General features: G+C 48.0%; 1 protein-coding gene across 1 annotated transcript in view; it reads left to right on the top strand.

Moving 5' to 3' along the window:
• SNTG2 (syntrophin gamma 2) overlaps window positions 1-22,738 on the top strand; it is a 151,747-nt gene that overhangs the window by 114,634 nt on the left and 14,375 nt on the right. Inside the window, exons 16-17 of the mRNA XM_065890866.1 lie at window positions 6,964-7,035; window positions 12,555-12,761. Coding sequence (XP_065746938.1) covers window positions 6,964-7,035; window positions 12,555-12,761 — 279 coding nt within the window. The remainder of the gene's footprint in view (window positions 1-6,963; window positions 7,036-12,554; window positions 12,762-22,738) is intronic.

Here is a 22,738-nt window from a genome sequence, read left to right as displayed (position 1 = left end):
CTCCAAAAATTAGACTGAGTTGACTTGATTTATTTGTGTACTTCCTGATGTCTTCATATAATTTTTAAATTTCCTTACTAAATATCACCTATAAGCAAGTACAAAGTAAATGGCTACTTGAGAGGTGCTGTGAGATTGAAAGATGACTTATGGAGAATTTCTCTCTATTAGTAAATGCTGCAAACCAATTCGTTTATTTTCCGCCGTCCTGGGAGCTTATTGTGGCTCCCGTTGAATCTACATCACGCCAAACACGAAGACGATGCTCCTTGGTTACTGGCTGGATAGTCTGTAAAGTGAATATTAAGTATTTAAATAAATATCTAATGTATCTATTAATATAAATATTTAATAATAAGCATTAAAGCTCTGTGACTGAGCTATGTGATTTGGAAATATCATCAAATCCTCTAAAGAGAATACAATTGACCCTTGAGCAATGCAGGATTTAGGGGCTCTGACCCTCCACACAGTGGAAAATTCAGTATAACTTATAATCCACCCTCCTTATATGCAGTTCCTCTGTATCCACGGTTCTGCATCTGCAGATTCAACCAACCTCAGATCACATAGTGTTTACTACATGCATTTACTGTTGAAAACAATCCACGTAAAAGTAGACCCACGCAGTTCAAACCCGTGCTGTTCACAGGTCAACGGTATAGAGGAAAAATCAACCCTTTAGATTTTGGGGGCAGGTGAGGGCAGTAAAGCCAACAAATCTCTAAACAGTTTGTGATGGAAACCCTCAAATAACAACGAGCAAATTCCACGAGAAGCAAAGACAGACTACGTTAGAATCTTTCCAGCCTTTGCAGCTTAAAGGAAGCGGTGGGGTGAGGGATCGTGCATGAGGCCCCCATCCAGGTGCCCACAGAGGTGGAGGCTTCAGCCCGTGCACTTGCTAGCCCTAGTTCTGCACGGCGAGTTCTCAGGTGTGGAAGTTTCCCTGCCGGAGACAGTGTGATGTGGACTGTCCATCTCCCAGAGTTTTGGAAAGATTTTCAGGAGTTCATTCATATCATTTAAGGTAAAAATGGTGGCGGTTCCATTTCTATTTTAATTAAATAAAGAAAACAAGTATGTAAATATTTTCCTACTAAAGTCAAATGTTTTGAGAACGTTTGAGTACACAGTGTTAGTACATACAAGAGTTAGGTAGAGATCAGAAAGGTATGGGCCACAAAAATCTCCAAAGTCAGCATGGAGGCAGGATTCTCATGGCTCCTTCTGGTGTGTGTGTGTGTGTGTGTGTGTGTGTGTGTGTGTGTGTGTGTGTGGATGTGTGTGTGTGTGTGTAGATGTGTGTGTGTGATGCCATAGTATATAGTTTAGCACATACCCACTTCCAAAGGTAACCACGTGACAATAATTCACCTTGTAATTTGCTTTGAGATGAAAAGGCTGTGTATTAAACACAACATATAAAGACATGAAACAGCCTGGGTAATTTTTTTTCAAAGATTTTATTTTTAGAGCAGTTGTAGGATTACAGTAAAATAGAGGGGAAGGCATGGAGATTCCCCTCTACTCCCAGGCCCTACACATCCCCATCATTAACATCCCCCCAGATGGTACATGTTTTACCAAGGATGAACCTGTGTGGACACCTCTTATCACCCAAGTCCACAGTTTCCATTACAACTCACTCTTGATGTTGCACATTCTATGAGTTTCGACAAATGTGCAATGACGTGTGTCCACCATTGTGGTTTAGAGAGTAGTTTCACTACCCTAAACATCCTCTTCGATCCACCTATTTGTACCTCCCTACCTACCAACACTGACAACCACTTATCTTTTTACTGTCTGCAGAGTTTTGCCTTTTCCAGAGGTCACATGGAGTCATACAGAATGTAGCCTTTTCAGGTTGACTTCCTTCACTTAATAGTATGCATTGAAGTTTCCACCATGTCTTTTCATGACTTGAGAGCTCATTTCTTTTTAGCTCTGAAAAAATATTCCCTTGTCTGATGAACCACAGTTTATTTATCCATTCACCTACTGAAGGACATCTTGGTTGCTTCCAGGTTTGGGCAAGTATGAATAAAGCTGCTATAAACATCCATGTTCAGGATTTTGTTTGGACATAAATTTTCATCACCTTTGGGTAAATACCAAGGAGCGTGACTGATGGATCATGTGGTAAGAATATGTTTAGTTTTGTGAGAAACTGTCTTCCGAAGTGGCTGTACCATGCGGCATCCCCACCAGCCATGACCGAGAATTCCTGTTGCTCCGCGTCCCTGCCAGCATTTGGTGCTGTCGGTGTTGGATTTTAGTCATTTTAATAGGTGTGTGGTGGTCTCTCAGTGTTGTTTCAATTTTCATTTCCCTGACAACATATGACATGGAGCACATTTTCACGTGATTATTGACCATCTGCCTGTCTCCTTTGGTGAGGGATCTGTGAAGGTCTTTGGTCCATTTTTACTCAGGTTGTTTTCTTAGTGCTGAGTTTTAAGAGTACTTTGTATATTTTGGTTAACAGTCCTTTATCAGATGTGTCTTTTGAGATTCTTTTCTCCCAGTCTATGCCTTGTTTTATTCTCTTAACTTTGTCTTTTGCAGAGCACAAGTTTTTAATTTTAATGAAGTCCAGCTTATCTATTATTTCATGAGTGGTGCCTTTGGTGTTGTATCTAAAAAGGCATCACCACACCCAAGGCCATCTAGGTTTTCTCCTGTGTTATCTTCTAGGTTTTTTATAGTTTTGTATTTTACAGTTAAGTCTATGACCAATTTTGAGTTACTTTTGGTGAAGGGTGTATGATGTATGTCTAGATTCATTTTTTGTATTTGTATATCCAGTTGTCCCGGCACCATATGTTGGAAAGACTGTCTTTGCTCCCTTGTTTTGCCTTTGTTCCTTTAGCAAAGATCAGATGAGTCTATTCATCTGTTTCTGGGCTCTCCATTCTGTTCCATGGATCTATTTGTCTTTTCTTTCACCAATACCGCACTGTCTTTATAGTAAATCTTCTAGTTAGGTGGTCTCTGGCCTCTGACTTTGCTCTTCTCCTTCAAATGTGTTGCCTATTTGGGGTCTTTTGCCTCCGTATAACCTTTAGAATCAGCTTGTCAATGTCCACAAAATAACTTCCTGGGAATTTGATTGGGATTGTGTTGCATCTGTAAATCAAGTTGGGAAGAACTGACATCTTGGCAATGTTGAGTTTTCCTGTCCGTGAACATAGAATGTCCCTCCATTTGTTTACTTCTTTGATTTTGTTAATCAAAGAAGTTTTGTGGTTTTCCTCATATACATCTCGTATGTTTTTGTTAAACTTGTAACTAAGTATTTCATTTTGGGGATGTTAATATAAATGGTAATATGTTTTTAATTTCAAATTCTGATTGTTCACTGTTCACATGCAAGAATGTGACAGACTTTTGTATGTAAACCTTACATTCTGCAGCCTTGCTATAATTGCTTATTATTTCCACGAGGTTTTTGGTTTGTTTCATTTGGTCAACTCCTTCAGGTTTTCCACAGAGAAGATCTGCAGTCAAAGACAGTTTTATGTCTTCCTTCCCAATCTGTACACCTTTTACATGTGGTTCTTGCCATATAGCACAGCAAGGACTTCCAGTTAGATGGGGAAAAGGGGGCATCCTTGCTCGTTCCTGGTCTTAGTGGGGAAGCTTCGAGTTCCATTCTCATGGTTGGAGGTTGTGAGCATTTGCCTCACATGGTCTGATGCTGTGTCGTTAGGGGCACACATGTTGAGTATTGTTGTGTCTCCTTTGAGAATTGACCGTTCGTCTTTATGTAATACACTTCTTATCCCTGATAACATTCCTTATTGTAAAGTGCGCTCTGTAGGAAAGTAATAGTCCTCTACTTTCCTCCGATTGTGTTAACATGGAATATTTTCTCCATCCACTTGCTGTCAATATATGTGCTTGGGGGCCATGGTTGGCCCTGTGTCCTCCCCTCTGTTATGCATCCAACAAGAGTTGTTGATTTTTCCACCCACTCCGCTTCATGCTGATTGTTACTTAGGAGTGGTGATGCTCAAGCTCCTTACGTGCAGAACCAGAAATACTGTAGCTTTTTAAATAGAAAAAAAAAAAAAAAAAATCAAAATTACCTCTACACAATGGCATTGTGCTGATTTAAATCATTTTCCTATACTATCCAGAATAACAAAAGCATATTTGAAAATGGGGCCTGAAAGATTTTATAAGACAATGGAAATATTTACTCTGCAAAATGCTAGGGAAAAGAGCCGAAGTAGAAAAAGTTGTAAGTGAATGATTGGAAGCTTTGGGCTGTAAACAGAATCTGTTTCCTGGCTGTGGGACCACAGGCACTAACTCACCCTCCATTCGGCACTTTCTTCAGTTTAGGGATGGGGGTGGTAAATGCTAGCTGAATACCTCACAGGATGAAACGGAGCGCTGAGGGACTTAACGTATGTGTTCATAAGTGTGTCTGAAACTCCAGCGCATTTGAATTTAACAGAAGAAATTTTACTCTTAATGCTCAGCAACTTCTCATTGTAAAGGCAATACACAAAATATGGCGAGTGAATTTACACCTAAATATTTGCACATGTTTTTGTCTGACCTTGGATTTTTGTATCCTCGCGCTGGAGGCAAATTGCCCAAATCGGAAACAACCGTATGTTAAGTTTTTAATACATATGTTTACTGATCTCCTTTATTCTGACATGAAATGTGAGGTCGTGGCTGTGAGGCGGACTGTTAATTAGTCACAGCATCTTCCCTCCGACCGGGCCTCACGGGCGGTCCGGTGAGGCTGGTGGGCTCTGTGTACACAGAGGTTTGGGCCACACGGGAGGGGCTGAAGTCCTTAAGCCTCTCTGAGCTCAGGTAACATAAACAGCTCTCTTGGGAGGGCGTGGGAGGCGGGCCTCTGGTCCATTTCTCTTTGGAATGAGAATAAGTGGCTCCAGGGGAGTGAATCTACAAGTGTCCCTGCTGATTTGCTCTCAGACCCCCCCAGCCTGGGTGCCTCACTCCTCCATCCCCGGGCCAGCAGTCTTTGCCGAGAAAGCCCGACCGCACTGATGGAGCCTTGTGGCCAACACATTGTGTCAGAATATCTAAATGAACTTTTAAAAGGCCCAGAGATACCGTGGCAAATAAATTAGGAAAAATTAAAGAGAAAGTCCTGTCTTCAAGGATGGTTTCTGAGCTCCTTCAAGATGAGGGAAAGGGAGACCTTGAAGGCAACGAGGAAACAGAAGGGAGAAGGGCTGGAAGACAGGAAAGGAGCAGCGTGGGGCGGGGAAAGGTGGTGGGTTTTCTGGGGCTGAATTACCTACGAAGAGTAAACAGCCAGCGGTGGGGAGTGGTGACCCCAGGTCTCTCCTGTGTGCTGATGCATGCTGGAAAAGCTGCATTAAACCAGGATTCTCTAGCCTTTCTCATGCACTCAGCTCTCCTTCCTTAGCGTGAATTGTCATTTCTGATTTGCAAATTGGAATCTGAGAAATAATGTTTTCAGACACCATTAAAATGTGTTAAATAACACTTATAAAACCAATTTTATAGCATCTTATAACGTTAACATATAAATTACATAGCAGTTACCTATGAATATGCAAGAAATACTAGAAGTAATTTTAAGGATGTCAATTAGGGGAGTATATTCTATCATTTAAAATAAAATATTTACCTGGAAAGAAGTAATTTAAGTGAAGATTTGTAGACTGAAGGCATATTAGACAATTATGTATCTAATATAGAATATTTCTCTGTGTCAGTTCTGGGGCCACACAAGTGTTCCACAATAATATTAAAATATGCCAAGATACTACATCTGAGGATCTACACTCTCTGCTCTATTTCAAATCAGGTGTGGTCAGATAAATAGAAAATTGTCAAAGCAGAAGGTGATGAAGAGAAAGACCTGCTTTTGAAAATTAATTAATAAACTTTGTGTTTTAGGTTTACAGGAAAGGGAGTGGCAGGTAGAGAGCTCAGGCCCCCCATCTTCCCTGTTCTCACCATCCTGCCTTAGTGGGTGTGTGTGTGTCACAGCTGATGACCAGTGCGGGTACATCGTAGTGACTCATGGCTACATGGTCCCCACACAGCTTCCAAAGCCTCTCAGGGTGGAAGTGTTTCGCTTTAAGTCCACGGAAGAAGCGGTCCATCCCAGAAGTCCGAGCATCTTCTCAGTGTCAGCTGTGTCTCTGACTGTGGCACATTCTCCTTGAAACAGTCACCGTGGCCCAGAGCGTGAGACGCACGGACCGACTCACCTCCGAGGGCACCTCCACCCTGGGCTGAGCAGTCACCCACCAGGAGCACGGGAGCCAGGCATGGAGAGGGGGTCTTCCAGGGGGGGAAGTTTTCATCAGCAATGAAAACTCAATGGAAGGGGACAGCTCCAGCCACAGCTGGCCATGCAGAGACACAGATAGAAGTTAGGAGCGCAGTAGAATGGGTGAGGAGTCTCTAAATTTAACCTAAAACCGGTCCTTAAATTACTGTAAAAGACATCCAAAATGAATTCCTAAAATTAGCCCAATTGTGTGTAATAGATAAGTTCCACCATTACTGGGTTCTTGTGTCAATAACGTATCTAAATATCCTCATGCTTTACGCCAACAGCGGGGACATGCAATTACTCAGGAAAACTTGCTGTGGCATATAGTTTCGTTTTTCAACTGTCCTGCTCCTGGTTTAGAATTTAGTGAAGGTGAAGACACATTGACCAGCTCCATTGTTGTAAATGTTTAAATTCTCATACTAAAAATAGCATGTGTCTTTGCATGTATACTTTACAATTTTTTTCCAGTTTTATCAAGGTACGATTGACAAAAATGGAACATATTTAAAGTGTAGAGTGTGATGATTTGATATCCATGTACATTGTTAAGTGGTTCCCACAATCAAGTTAGTTAGCACCTCCATCACCTCACGCAGTTCCCCTTATTTTGGGTGAGAGCACATAGGATTTATGTGTCTGTTTTGTATTTCTTGCAGGTGAGCACATTAGACTGGGTCCGAGCGGAAAAAACCTATAACCTCTGTGAGGTACTATTTAAAGTTCACAAGGTAAGTTTCCTTTGCACATTAGATGCTTTCATATTAACAAGATGATCTTTGGGCTTAAAGAGTGAGAGAAATGTTTGTTTCCCACTGTCTGTTGAAATAGTAAAATAGCATGAACATCTAGCTTCATCCCACAATCATTCATCAGAATTCCACAGAAGAGTATCATAGAGGAACTTTTAAGTCCTTATTCTTTTTTTTATGTAGGTGCCTTATTATTTCATTCTGGCCTTTTTATATTTTCAACTAGTTTATATGGCTTTCCAGACACCTGAGATGTTCATTTGGTATTGGGATGTCTTCACAGGACCATGATATTTTATATGTGTTCTTCATTAATAAACTATCGAGCCTCTTCTGTTTTTATCCAGCATATCTTTTCAGAAAAATTGAAAAAAAAAATTTAATCAATAAACATGATATGAAGTAACTGAAATCATGAAATTAGCCAGGAGGATGGATGGCTACAGCAAAAGTATTAAACTCAATGCAGGGTAAATAATAATCATAAAAAATGTATAGCATTCAACATTTTAAAAAAGGAGACTGAATTCTGTGTCTTGTTGGGAGTCTTTAAACAGTGATCTTACAAAATCTCCCCTTTTCTCAGGTGCCTTTAATTGTTGATGTTGGTCATTTTGCACGTATGAATTTTAAATTATCTGTAATATTTACTTCAGTTTTCAAAAATTGAAATAAATGTATGATTATTGTAAGAACTAGCACTTTAGTATAGAATTTTTTTAATGATTTGTTTTCATAATCACCATTTCAAAGTGTAGTCATTAATATTTAGTCCAGAAATCAAATTTTGTAGCTGTGGTGGTGTTTTTCTATGACACTTTCTCCTCTCCCAAAATTCCTTTTTCCAGTTCTTAAAATTATGTGTCTGTATTTCACACTCACCATGAAAGGGATGAGAAAATTGAATCAATCAGCCTTGATTGCAATCGTGACTTAAATCATAAACAGCCTCCACAAAGTGAATCAAAAACACTGCTCAGCAGTGAGGCGCCTCCTGCATAAGTATTCCCTCTCAACGTAAGAATATTCCGTTTGCATTTTTCAGTGGAACCAAGTTTACTCATATGTTTGGCAAGGGATCTTGATAATAATACCTTATCTTTGCTGAGTGAGCCTCCTGGAGCCCTGCTAAGTGCTCCATTTACATCCTGAATTAATCCTGTCCCCAGCTGAGGACTTAATCCTTGTCATCTCCACCTGACAGGCGAGACCCAGAAGCACAGAGGGGGAGTAAGTTCCAGAAGCCTCACTGGAGGCAGGTGGGGTCCGGGTTCCCTTGGCCTGAAGCTCAGCTAAATCCGATTCTATTTTTTTTTATACGTACACTGTTCTTTTTTCCCTCTGCAAATGGAAGCATACACACCATTCCACACGTCACTTTTTGCTCTACAGTTTATCTTGTGGATCTTTCTTCAACATACACAAAGAGATGATCCCACTTTGAAACCGCTACCTAGTGTTCGATTCCATGAATGTATCATATTTTATTTTACCAAGCCCTTATCAAGGAATATTTAATTTGTTCCCATGTTTTTGCAATTACAAACAATGTAATAAATCAGTTCACACGTGTGCAAGTGTATCACCAGGAAAAATTTAGAGAGGTGGAATTTCTAGGTCAAAGGATGTGGACTGTTTACATTTTGATAACCGACAAGGACCTACTGTAGAGCACAGGGAACTCTGCTCAATACTCTGTAACAACCTAAGTGGGAAAAGAATTTGAAAAAGAATAGATACATGTATATGTGTAACTGAATCTCTGTGCTGTACACCTCAAACTAACACGGCATTGTTAATCAGATATACGCCAATATAAAATAAAATTTTTTTAAATGAAAAAAAAAGACATGCAAGTGGAAACCATGAAATAATATGTTTGCCAATTAGACTGTCAAAGATGAAAAGGTTGGTGACAATGCGAGGAAGGGTCTATCAAAAGGTAAACGGTCCACGACCTTTGACCTGAAATGCCACCTCTCTGAACCGTGTTCTGCCTCACCTGGCAGAAGCGCCCGCCTCGCGGGAAGCTCTCTGGAGTGTCCTCCTGTGACCTGTTCTCCAGCCGCCTCTCAAGTGCAGCCTTGTGAATAAGGAGAATACAATTCTCCTCAAGTCCTGTCAGAGAAAACCTGGACCCATCGAAGTTAAACAGACAAGGAAGACGTCACTGGGGGCAGAGACTGACCTCAACTCCACTGAAACAAAGGGCAGGGCTCCCCGAGCTGGGTGAGGGGCGAGTGTGGCCCAGGTGGGCCCCTCCCGAAGGAAGAGGAGCCTCTCTCCCGTATTCGTGGAGGGAAGTAGCTGTGCAGCCTGGCCTGGGTCCCACGGAGGGAGGCTCCCGCCCGCAGAGACGGGAAGACGGGCCCCATTCCTGGGCATTCAGGCCCCAGGGGTGTGGATGGCACCCAGGCTCGCCCTGTAGAACCGGCGGAGGCTTTAAAAAGATCTGCACTTCCAGGGGGCAGAGAGAGGGTTTAGAGGGATGGGTTTCCTACCGTAAATGCTCCGGGGACGGCAGGGGGGGCCCAGAGTCAGGAAGGGGCCTTTGCCACTGGTCAGGCTGCGGGAAGTGATTTGGGGGGTGCCTCAGGCACTTGCGGTCTCCACAGCAGCTCAGGGACCTTTAATTTTGTAATCACTCCCGATTTTTAGTCTTAACGACACGTTGCAGTGCATGAGAACTGAGTTCCTGTTTCCCAAAGAAGCTACAGAAGATATCCGGGGCAACGAGCTGTGTGTGGATCAGTGATTTCACTCACGTCGCAGCACTTATAGCGCGTTAGCTTTTGTGAGGCTCAACAGTTTGAGGTGCAGAAAGTAATCACATCTATGAAATCCTTCAGTGTCCTTTCTTGGGATTTCTCAGGTGGTTCAAACGTTATTTTTAACTCTTCTCTTTGTTCTTGTGCATAGAGCTGAGGTTTGTCCATTCAAATGAAGACTCACAGACACTTCACTGCTCCATCAAATGAGCTCACTCCCCAGAACTGACTCAAAACAAGGAATTTGCAAGAGTCAAATCGCTGTGAGCCTGGCAATATTTAATGATATTCTTAAGTAGTGAACATTAGGAAAATTGTCAGATGACCCCTGAGAAATAAAGACCTAATAGGGTCGTATATTTCAAGTCCTCCATTAAAATCACATTACACATTTATAGAATTATGTGTACAAAGAGACATTGCATGCAGGAAATATAAAAACAAATTAGATAACAAAAGATAGATCATAATAGAATGATCTGTCTTTTAAGTTTCCTGTATTGTTGCTATAATCATCTCAAATAAATAGAAGCAGGAAAAAATCCAGGTAATTTTCTAAAATAGTCTTTGCATTTTGTTTTCTGAAAAGTGAACCCAGGATGGTTTCTGTCTTCTCACAGTCTGGGGCAGGGGGGCCACGTCAGGAGTGGGTAGCTGGAAACTTCATGCTGGATTGTGTAGTCGCTGACTTTGTCGGGAGAGAGTTCGCTATACGTTAGATGTGAAAGTTCAGTCTACGCCAGACTCAGCACTGCCTGTGGACGGTGGGCTCTACGTAAACAGAAACGAGCCACATGCACGAGGGTGCAGGTGCTACACGCTTCATCCGTGCTGCCCGTTAAACCCATGACAACCATTCTCTTACACCCCATTTTATGGTTCAGATATTTAGGCTTAGAGAGAAGTGAAAAGCTCAAGGTAACAGCTGATAATTGGCCAGGAAGGTCCCAAGCGTTGTCTGTCTGACTCCAAAGCCTGTTTTTCTCCTACAGCAGCGCACAGCCCCCCACCTACACCAGTACAGGAAAGAACACAGCCGTACCATCGACGGTGCCACCTGCACAAACACTTGCTAAGAGTCCTTCTTTGGTGGTCAGTCCTGACACTCAAGGTCAGTAGTTATGGACGGAGTTCCTGAGAAGTCAGGCCAGTGACTCACATCTTGCTCTTCTCGACTTAGGACCTGCTATCCTATTTCCTGAAGGGTTTCCGTGCATATGCCAGACTGAGGCCGAGGATCTGGCGGCTCCAAAATCCAGGTGCAGCCCCGGTACCGTGTTCACTTAGGATCAGGATAGATGCACCAGCACACACCACACCCGTGTGCACACACGCACGCACACGCACCCTCACGTCGCACACCACAAGGCAGCAAGTGTCTGAGTGACGCGTGAGGACAGGTCCCTGGGCGGCGGAAGCGGGCACAGCGCGGATCGGGGCCTGCAGAGCCGCCGCGAGGCCCTGAGAAGGCAGGGGGCACCCAGAGCCCGTGCACCCATCTCCACCCCCGTCAGCAGCCACTGCTCTCACAAGCCTGGGCCCAGTAGGCAGAAGTGTATTTCACATAAAACCAGCCCAGCCCACAGGTGGGGCACGAGGATTCTGGGAATGAACTCTGGCCACCAGTGTGAGTCGGGGGGTGAAGGCCTGGCCTGTGGGCAGCCTCTGTTCCTGCTGCCACCGGGCTGTGGCTCATGTCACGTCCCCTCTGGCTGCTCAGCAGCCCTGGCACGATGTCCACCTGCTTCCCCTTCCCCGGGGAGGCCGTGTGGGCAGAGGCCACCCTAGTGCAGGGCCTGGCGCGGACTCTTCAGGGTGTCTGTGCAGTGGGTGGGTGAGCGGGAGACGAAGACGGACGTGAATCTCCAGGGGACAGAGACACAGAGATGCAGAGACACGCACACAGAGACAGAGAGACACAGAGGAAGGTAAGAGCAGGCTCCGGCCTGAGACGCGGACTTGTTTGAGGCCCCAGGCCCCATCTCTCCTGATCCCTGAGTGAAGCCCGACACAGCTGCTCCTTGGGTGGGTGCATTCATGACTCAGGCGAGGCTGTGGCGGAGACCCCCCGCCCCAAGGTTCAGAGCTGCCGGGACATCCGCCCGGTATGTCTGTGACCCACGGACGCGCTGGGGCTGATTCACGTCTTCTGCTTAAATGTTTAATCAGGAACTGAATAACGGCTCTTTTTTCGTTTCAACCTTTGCTTTTGAAACTATTTCTAAAACACGTCTTCTGTGTGGCCAGGACCTCTGGGCTCACATAGTTAGGTCTCAGTGGCCCAGTGCCCCTGGGGGACCCGAGATGCTGCGCACGTGGCTGAGGGGTGGGGACCCTTCAGGGACCCCGGCAGCGCGGGCAGAGTCGTGCGGTCTCGCTGTCTTCAGTGTTTGCTGATTTTGTGCTCAACATAAGCACAAACATCTCGTGACTTTTTTCTTTATCTTTAAAGCTAAGCATAGAAGCAGAAGTTGTGGCCACCGATGGTTTAGGTGCAAGATGCTTGCAGAGCACTGGCAGGTGGACGTAACTGACCCCCAGATATTGACTTACAGGCCCGTCTCCATGGCAGCGACGTCGGGGGACGCCGCTCCTGAATCCAGGCGCGTGGCCGGGAGGTCGCCTGGTGGAGTGTGGCCCCAGCCCCCAGCCTGGAAGAGGCCCCTCTGTCCCGGGCGGTCACCCGGGGGGCCGTCCCCTTTAACCTGCGTGCCCCCCTCTCTGTTTCAGTTCTGGCTTCCAGATGACTGCTGGGCCCAAACCAGCCTCTGTCTGGGTCTCCAGGACCCCACCTGCGGGGAGCACAGGCCCTTCTGCTTCAGCGTCCTCGTCGGCCACGGCAGGAGCCACGTGTTCAGCGTGGAGCTGGGGAGCGAGCTCGCAGCGTGGGAGCTGTCCTTCCAGAGGGCCACCTTCCTGGACGTGCAGAGGACGGGGGTGAGCGACTCGCTGTCGTCTCTGATTAAACCTGCTTGGGCACCGGAGACGTAAATTAGAGCAGCTGTAGCGAGCATTCCAGAAAGCATTCCAGGCGTCGTCAGGAGCTGGGCGCTCCTCGTCGGGGTCCCTACATCGGGAGCGCCCAGAAGATGAACAGGGTGAATTTAGGGGAACGTCAGGTAGAGCTTTCGGCTCGTTTGCATCGGTCTTTCTACTCAATGTGAGGGAGGGGCCTCCAGCGCCGTGTAGAGGAAGCGCCCTCAGCCAGAGGCGCAGTCAGGTCCCTGGTGTTTGCTCACCGACCGTGTTTACTGTGAGTTCACCTGGACCTGTGTCATAGCTTAAGGCACTTAATGGCCCTTCCTCTCAAACTTAATGATCCGACAGGAACATAAAACAGCTCATGTGTCTGGGTCGCTTCTCCCTTGTCAGGCCAGCAAATAAATCTCTCCCAGATCGGGGTGTGTAGGGACTAAATGGATGAGGTAGTGTGGGTCATAATCCGCGTTGTTGGAAGTAGCAGCTGCCCTTCACGGGGGAATTCGCATGGCTAGAAGTGAGAAAACAGATGCAGCATCGTGGGGTAGGTTTAACTCCACACGGAAATTCTGGGTTCCTTCTCCTTCCTGGCCTGGCGTCAGTCGCTCTGGGTGAGGACTTGGGAGCGGCTCCTTCATTGATCAGCACTGCTTTGAATGTGAAAAGATTCTGTGTCGTCATTTATCTCTCGTTCAGGATGTAAAAATGTACGGAGTCCCCTGACGCTCAGTGCTGGGAGGGAGCAGGGAGCACCCCTTCAACTGTGTGATGTGCTCTGAAATCTGTGGTCCACACGGTGGGTCCCACTCAGACGTTCACGGAAACCAAGCCTGGTCCCTTCTGGGGCCCCGAGATACCCTTGCTCACTTGTAGTTGTCTCTGATGATGTGAACTTCTTCCCAGGGAATCTGTCATTCATTTATTGCTCATGAACTGACAACTCTTTCCGTTGGAAACACTGTGGGTGTAAGAAAGTGCAACTGTGTGCTTTTGAAGTCCAAACTCCGGCCAGTATGTTGAGGAAGCCGGGCTTCAAGGTGGGCTAAGTGGCATCTGTGCGGTAGAGGCTTTAAAATTATAATCCTCCCAAATTCTACCAAACAAGAGAATCCAGCTTCTGTATCTGCAGAATCTCGCCACGCATAACTCACTGTGGCTCTCCCTGGCTTTACAGCACAGCCCTCTCTGGAACGTCTTTCCAGCCCGGGTGTCTTTAGTTCCTGCTCCTGGAGTGTTTTCCCCCTTCACAGGCAGCCCCGTCAGCAGAGCACCCCTGCATTTCCTGGTGTTGCCTCTACTTTTGTTCATTAAAGTGAGTTGAGCCCCCATTGCTCATCCCTTTACCACAAAGAACTTGCACGTCCACTTTCCAAGTTATGTTTAAAATATAACCAAGATGCTCCAAATGCAGACGTTAAGGCAGACGTGGCCGTAGGAGGTCTGCGGCAGAGCTGAAAGGAGCACCGGGGCTGGGGTTTCAGATCCTCCGATGCTGGGGAAGCTGCTGCCCAGAAGGCAGCCCGTCCTCCAGGCCTTGCAGGTGCCCCCGAGCCCCGCCGCAGCCAGGAGGACGGCAGACGGTCTGTGCCCTCCCCTGCGCTGATGCCCTGAATCCAGGTCTTCCCGAGCATTCGAGATCAGGCTGTGGGTCAGGGCTCTACCACCCTGTCCTCCTGTCTGCCTGAGCCCCCTGGACCTCCACTCTGGCCTGGGGGTGCCGCCCGGCTGTCCTTCGGCTGGAAACACGAACACACAGCAGGGAGACCGTCCCAGGCTCCTGTGTGTCTCCTGTCCACCCCCAGATCCTAACCTAACTTGTCAGTGGCAGAGAGCGTGCGTCCTCGTGTTCCTGCAGCCCCACGTCGATGCAGCCGGGGACAACACTGCAGGCAGGTCCAAGTGGGCCGCTCGGGCCCACGAAACTGCCTGGGCCCTGGACGGACTGTGGGCCTCGATCCTCAGGGCACACCGACCACCCCATGTTGCGCCCCTGACCCTCCCACACTGCAGCACCCACGCGGCTCCTTCTGCATCTGCGGCCCGTCCTCCGCCCACACCCTAGTTTTCCATGCTTTCCTTTTGGATGTAGTGTGACCCCCAGGCCTCGAGGACCCTGGTCACCCTCGGGCTCAACCCGTGCAGAACAGATAGCCGCTGAGCAACGTTTAGGGATTCCAGTGGGCTGCCCCATCCATGCCGTTTGGGGATTAAACAGTTACAGAGCCCGTGTTCCTTCTCCAGCTGTTTGAATGCCGACAGAGCCACTGATGAGAAAACATATCTAGACTACTGGAGCTGCGCTCTCCTTGGAAATTTTGTTTGAAAAGCCTAAACTGAGTAATCTCCACAGTAAATATTTGCAGGTCTTCAGAGCGAATCGCCGACATCTGTGTGACTGTGAGAGGTGCTATTTAGTGCTGTTCTTGGCCCGAATGAGCTCTTCTGAGGATTTCCCAGGAAGATGCTGGAGTACGGATTAGGTTACAGCTCAGCAACTCACTTCTCTAAAAACCGTCACAGCTTAATTTAATTGAATGAGAACTCAGAGCGCTGCTCGTCACGTTTCCATTTCCGCTCCTGAATTTATTTGGGGGTCAATCTTGTCCTCCAATTAGCATTCCCGTCGTGGAAGGGCACAGCCAAATTAGCTTTTATTAATTGTTCGCATTTTAAACCTTCCTCTTTCCAGGCTGTAACCATTCTGGTTCTGATGGACGAGGACAGAAAGGGAACACTGACGTGACCTGAAAATGTGGCTGAGAATCACAGGTCCAGGCATTTATCTGGAATCCAAGCTCAATAATGGGGGGATCCCGTCCTAGTTTTTCACTATAAACCCCAAATCTCCAACATACGATATCACAGATCAGCTGCCTCCCAAAACGTATAAAACATCTAAAAATAGGGTACGTTTCTTGATATCTACTGCCTTCTGGCGTAAGACTCCAAACCACTTTCTTTTAAAGGTTATGTTTGTATCCCTAGAAAAAGAACTCCATGTAATCTTGAGTAAGACAAGACTAACTTGGGTTTATCTTTTAAGATTTCACTTAGAGCTAAGTTTTCAGAAAACAAGTAGAACATTAAAGGCACTGCCAACAAAATCACCAATTCCAAATACTGCATCCATACATTGTCTTATAAAATAAACATTTCTGGTTTTGATGGAAACACTCAGCTTTATTTGTAAGTCACAAAACTCAACACTTACTAAACATGCGCTGTGAGATGTTCATCTATATATATATGCATAAGCACTAGCATTGAGATACACCCGGTCCTTTGGCATCCACACCTATACATGTGTCTCTGAGTCCCTCCCCTCCCAGAACTGCTCTGTCACTGATCTCTCGGCCTCAGCTCAGCTGTGTGAATAACCTGTGTTCCCACGTCCTTCGGGCAGTACCCATCATCTGCTGCTATTGCCTAGGCTGCTTTGCTATCCCCGATGCTCTCTCTCTCCTCCTCTCTCTCCCCGCCCCCCGATACGTAGACAGATGATAGATGGCATATAGACAGACAGACAGACAGACAGATAGATCTGGTAACGTGTCGCTTAAGGCTAGTACTTTCTTCTTGTTTGTCTGTCTCATCTGCCCATTGGTGTAAGTGGGGTGTTCAAGTCCCCACTATTATTGTGTTACTGTCAATTTCTCCCTTTATGGCCGTTAATATTTGCCTTATATATCGAAGTGCTTCTGTGTTGGGTGCCTAAATATTTACAATTGTTAGATCTTCTTGGATTGATCCCTTGATCATTATGTAGTGTCCATCTTTGTCTCTTATAACAGTCTTATTTTAAAGTCCATTTTGTCTGATATGAGTGTGGCTACCACAGCTTTCTTTTCATTTACATTTGCATGGAATATCTTTTTCCATCCCCTCACTTTCAATCTGTGTGTGTCTTTAGATCTGAAGTGAGTCTCTTGTAGGCAGCATGTACATGCGTCTTGTTTTTGTATCCATTCAGCCACTCTGTGTCTTTAGATGAGAACATTTATTCCATTTAAAGTAATTATTGATGGGTATGTACTTATTGTCAGTTTGTTAATTATTTTTCTGGTTGTTTTGTAGTTCTCTTTTGTCCCTTTCTCCTTTTGCTCTTCGTGTGTGGTATGATAACTTGTCTTTAGTGTTATGTTTTGATTCCCTTCTCTTTTTTGTGTGTGTTTCTGAAGATTTTGGGTTTTGGTTACCATGAAGTTTATGTATATATCAACATATATATGTGTGTGTGTGTCAGTGTGTGTGTGTGTGTGTGTGTGTGTGTGAGAGAGTATGTGAGAGTGTGTGTGTGTCTGTGTGTATGAGTGTGTGTCAGTGCATGTGTGTGTCGTGTGAGAGACTGTTGTCTGTGTTGTGAGAGTGTGTTTGTGTGTGTGTGTGCATATGTGTGTGTTGTGTAGTGTGTGTTGTGTGTCTGTGAGTGCGTGTGTGAGTGTATGTGTGTGTGCGTGTGTGTTGTGTAGTGTGTGTGTTGAGAGACTGTGTGTGTTGTGTAGTGTGTGTTGTGAGTGTGAGTGTGTGAGTGCGTGTTTTTGTGTGTGTGAGTGCGTGTGTGTTGTGTGAGAGACTGTTGTGTGCGTGTCTGTGTGTGTGCATTGTGTAGTGTGTGTGTGTGTGAGTGCGTGTGTGTTTGAGTGTGTGTTGTGTAGTGTGTTGTGTGAGAGACTGTGTGCGTGTCTGTGTGTGTTGTGTAGTGTGTTGTGAGAGTGTGTGTGAGTGCGTGTGTGTGACTGCGTGTGTGTTGTGTAGTGTGTTGTGTGAGAGACTGTGTGTGTGTGTTGTGTGTGTGTCTGTGTGTGTGTTGTGTAGTGAGAGTGTGAGTGTGTGTGAGTGCGTGTGTGTGTGAGTGTGTGTTGTGTAGTGTGTTGTGAGACTGTGTGTGTGTTGTGTAGTGTGTGTTGTGAGAGTGTGTGTCTGTGAGTGCGTGTGTCTGTGCGTTTGTGTGTGTCTGTGAGTGCGTGTGTTTTTGTGTGAGTGTGTCTGTGAGTGCGTGTGTGTGTGAGTGCGTGTGTGTGTGTGTTATTTTAAACTGATGCTCTCTTAAGTTGAATGCATCCTATGCACCCTGCACCTTCACTCCCTCCTGCTATGTTTAAGGGTTTTGACATCATATTTTACATCCTTTTGTTTTGTGTATCCCTTAAGTATTTACTGTTGATATAGATGATTTTACTACCTTTTAAAAATCTTCCTACTAGCTTTATAATAGTTGATCTACTATCTACTGTATATTTGCCTTTACCAGGGAGATTTTTCCTTTCATAATTTTCATGTTTCTGGTTGTGGTCTTTTCTTCTCCACTTAGTGAAATCCCTTTAACATGTCTTGTTAAGTGGTTTGGTGGTGCTGAACCCTTTTAGTTTTTGCTCATCCGTAAAGCTTTTGATTTCTCCATCAAAGCTGAACGAGTGCCTTGCTGGATAGAATGTTCTTGGCCGTAGGTGTTTCCCTTTCATCACTTTAAATATGTCCTGCCACTCCCTTCTGGCCTGCAGAGTTTCTGGGGATTCTCTTCTATGTTATTTGTTGCTTTTCTCTCACTGCTTTTAATATTCCTTAACTTTAATTTTTTCCATTTTCATTACAGTGTGTTTGGTGTGGTCCTCTTTGGGTTGATCCTGTTCGAGACTGTGCTTGCTGGGCTTGGGATGTCTGTTTCCCTTCCCAGGTTAGGGAAGTTTTCAGCTATTATTTCTCCAGTTATATTTTGAGCCCTTTTCTCTCTCTCTCTTCTCCTGAGACCCTTATCATGTGAATGTTAACATGCTTGATGTTGTCCCAGATGCTGTCTTAAACTGTCCTCATTTTTTAAAGTTCTTTTTTCTGTTCAGCTTGGGTGGCCTCCACTCTTCCGTCTTGCTGTTCCCTGATGTGTTCCTCTGTATCGTTTAGTCCACTGTTGGTTCCTTCTGCTGTGTTTTCCGTTTGTTCTAGTGTCCTGCAGCTCTGTTTGGTTCTGCTGTATATATTCTCTAGCTCTGTGTTAAGCTGCTCACTGTGTTCGTTCTCCTCCCGGGTTCTTTCAGCATCTTTATGATCATTACCTTGAACTCTTCTTCAGGTAGATCGCTTATCTCCACTTTGCTTAGCTCTTCTTCTTGGGTTTATCTTATTCCTTCTTCGGCACATCTTCCTTTGTTGCCTCACCGTGCCTACTTCTCTGTGTTTACTTGTGTGTATCAGGTGGGTCAGTTACTTTTCCCGGTCTTGGAGACATGGCCTCATGTAGGAGACATCCTGAGGGTTCTAGCAGCACACTCCCCTCTGGTCATCAGAGCTGTATGCTCTAGTGGCGCCTCCGTGTGTGGGGTGTTTGGCTGACTGCCGTGGGCACGGTCACAGGCTGGGCTGGTCCCTGGCCCTGTTGGCTGCCACGCCCTGCCTTGTGCAGAGGTTGCTGGAGGCTGATGGTGGGTCTGTGTCCCGATGCAACTAGGTGTAGGGCCTGGGGGTGCCCAGGGCTGGTTCAGGCCTGTTTGTGGTGCCAGATCCCTTGGCGGGTCCCAGTGCTGGTGCTGGCTTTCTGGTGGGTGGGCCTGGGTCCCCACAGGATTGGCTGCTCAGCCTGGAGGGTCCCAGAACTGGTGCCGACTGGCTGGTGGCTGGAGCTGGGACCTGGCACCAATAGACTACAGGGAAGACTCCACAATGGCACTCACCAGCGCCAGTGTTCTTGTGGTCGAACGTGCTCCCAAAGAGGCTGAGGCCATCTTCCCCATCCCCAGGTGAGCTCCAGCCTCCCTGGAGACTCGCCAAGATCAGCAGGTGGGTCTGGCCCAGGCTCCTTTCCGATTAACGGCCCAGGCATCAGAGGGACAGACGCCACACACAGCAGGTCAATGTGTCCTGGGCCAGCACAGCACCTGCGCACCGAGGATTCCACTCCCCGCTTACCTGGATAACATCAACTTCCCAGCCTCATTTCCCCAAAGGGTGCAGAGACTTATATGGGGAGAGAGACTCTTTTAAAAGGAAATGTCCTCTTCAATAAGTTACCCATTGGGCTTCCCTGGTGGCGCACTGTTTGAGAGTCCGCCTGCCGATGCAGGGAACATGGGTTCGTGTCCTGGTCCGGGAAGATCCCACGTGCCACGGAGCGGCTGGGCCCGTGGGCCACGGCTGCTGAGCCTGCGAGTCTGGAGCCTGTGCTCCACAGCGGGAGAGGCCGTGACGGTGAGAGGCCCGCGTACCGCAAAAAAAAAAAATAAAAAAAATTAGTTACCCATCTTCCTGCCTCGAGTATTCCTTAGTTTTAACTTTCCCCAAAGGCATTATATAAGGACATGGAAAATGTACCCCCGAAGTGCCATGACAGGAGGAAATGTCTCCTGAAGTAGAACTTGCCAAAGGCATGGCCCTCTGCTGGGGGTGGAGAGCTCACCTGCAGCTTCTCCCTAGTGAGCCTGGCAGTGCCTGACATCACCCACCACTGCGTTAGGGTCTGTTCACCTAGCTTAGAATTTGACCGACTGGCACCCACAGAAGCCTTTGCTCACCCATCTGGTGCTCACACTTACCAAGCACGGCTATGAGCTACGCTGGTACTGATCACCTGATCTTCACAAAACCCGAGCATGCTGGGGCCACCGTCACCCCTTTGTTTAGGGGACGAAGTGCAAGCAGCCCACCCGCACGGACCACCTGCCTGTCTTCCGGGGCGGCCCCTGGTTCCTGAACCCCCTGCGCTGTTCAGCCACCCACTGACCCGCCCGAAGCACCGTCCCTGGATGCCCTGCCGGCGTGGGAGCCCCGCTCGGAGGGAACGCGCGGCGGGACGCACACCGGCCCGGCCCGGGGTCTGCAGACAGATCACGTTTCTCAGAAAAGCACGGTCTTTGGAGAGTGTCCCTGGAAACAGGTCCTCACGTCAGAAGAGGGCTGAGCTCACGGGGGCGGGAGTGAAGGGGACGTGCCCCCGGCCTTCCCACTCCGAGCCCAGGTGCAGGACACACAAGGCGATGGACACTCGCCCCAGAAGCGGGTCAGAACACGGCCCTCCCGGGGCTCCCGAGACGCAGTCCTCGCGTGACACCAGCACCGGGTTCCTGCCCAACGCGGAGCCTCAAGCGGCAGCTCCGGGGAAATCAAAGCCGCCTCTGGCTTCTCCCTCCGCGCCTCCCCTCAGGGCGGTGGCGCGTTCTGATCCACCTTCATGAACAGAAACCTGGGTCCCACCGTTGAAGGTCGTGACTACTCCTGCCCGCTTCCCGCTACGTGTCCCCGCGGGAGAGGAGCCGGGCTGCGGGAGCATCAGTCCTCGCGTCCCGGACGGCGTGCAGCGCTGACGTCACGTGAGCACTCGTCTTCACGGGGACGCGCACGGCTCGGCGCTGCTGCGTGGACCCCGTCACTTGCTCTGCCGCCGCCGTCCTGCGAGGACCCCGGTCAAGGTGGGTCGAGGCCTCCCTCCTCCAGGGTGACCTCATGCGCACCTGACCCCATGCGCCGGGCTGGACGAGGCCCCCAGCCCTGACAGTGCTGTTGGGGGGCCGAGTCAGGAACGCCCCCAGGCTGTCCGTGGGGACCACGTGGCCGATGCCCATCGCTGCCCGCAGGAGAGGGAGCCCTGCGTCTCCAGAGGCCAAGCGGGGAACCCGGCTACAGGGCGGCCCCCTCCCCTGAGGAAGATGCGTCAGAGAAAGTCGGGTGGAACAGAGGGTTTAGAACAGATTAAGGGTCTCGAAATTCAAAACCAGCCAGGTGTCCATCGACAGTCACTGCTCCTGCCAAGAACCTGAAAGATCTGGAATGAACGGAGACGACCACAGAAGCCAACGTGAAGCCCATAGGTCAGAAGCATCCACAGGTGCTTTCCAGCAGCCCCGATAACCGCACTTCCAAAACAAGAGCCAACACGTTGAAACAGATGGAGACTGGAAAGTCTCAGCAAAGCGATCAAGGCAGTGAGTTACAGAGCAGACACAGGGAAGCTTCAGGGCGAAAAGCAGGACGGCTGGAGGCAAGGCTCAGGGAGTAAAGGGGCGGACGGGGGATGAAGCCCCCGTGTCATCGGACAGGGGAGACCCAGGGCAGGCCTGAAAAGACAGTGACTCACACTCCCCAGAGCCAGCAAGTCACAAGCCTGCGGGTTCAGGGGACGGGGCACTGCCGCGTCTTCCTGTCCAGACCGATGGTGAGGTTCCCCGCTGAGTGGAGCGTTTTACCTGCAGGTTAACCTCAGGGCTGTAACTACTGTGCTCCCGGGACCTCAGGGTTCACCTTCCTGCAGTCACACCTGATGTTAAGAGCGGTGCCCAGACGGTAGAGCACAGGCCTGTGCGTTTCTGTGCTTTTGCCTGACGTGGCTGGAAGTGTGGACGTGCGCCCGCGGCCTGTGTGCACGTGCGTGTGCCTGCGTGTGCCCGCGTCCTCACAGCGCTGGTCCCTGGAAAGCAGGTGGCCCGTGGAGTTTGGTTTGGGCCCACAGAAGTTCATGTGACAGCTGAGGCCGCCCTACCTGAACCAGCCCCAGAGGGTGGGATGCTGGCCCCTCACAGCAATCTGCCACCTGTGAGGGGTCCTCGGTCCTTGGTTTGGGTTTTGGTGACGTCGCTGCTGCCGTTTTTTCTGTCCTTTGTTCTCGTTTTACAACAAACTCCTCTCGGACGGTTTCCCAAGAACAGCCGGGTCTAGGTTCTCCTGGACACACTTCCAGCCTGGCCTGTCCCGAGGCAATTTGTAGGAGCAAAACAATACCCCCCATTTGTGCAACAGGGATGGTCCTTCTGGAATGAGTCCCAACAGGGATTTACTGATCTGGGATGTGTTTCAAAGAGGCTTCAGCGAATGGAACCCTGTGTCCTCTGCTGGTTTATTTCTAGTTAGAGTGACGCCCGTGCAGATGGTCCAACTTCTACAATTTGCTGACAGACCAAAAGCTAGGGACGCTGCCCGTGTGAGCCGTGTCCCAGGTTTCGTGTGACCGCGGG

Source organism: Phocoena phocoena, chromosome 14 (assembly GCF_963924675.1).
Source record: "Phocoena phocoena chromosome 14, mPhoPho1.1, whole genome shotgun sequence".
In the NCBI taxonomy this organism is placed as follows: Eukaryota; Metazoa; Chordata; class Mammalia; order Artiodactyla; family Phocoenidae; genus Phocoena; species Phocoena phocoena.
Note: the sequence above shows the minus strand (reverse complement) of the source record. Positions and strands in the feature narration are given on the sequence as shown.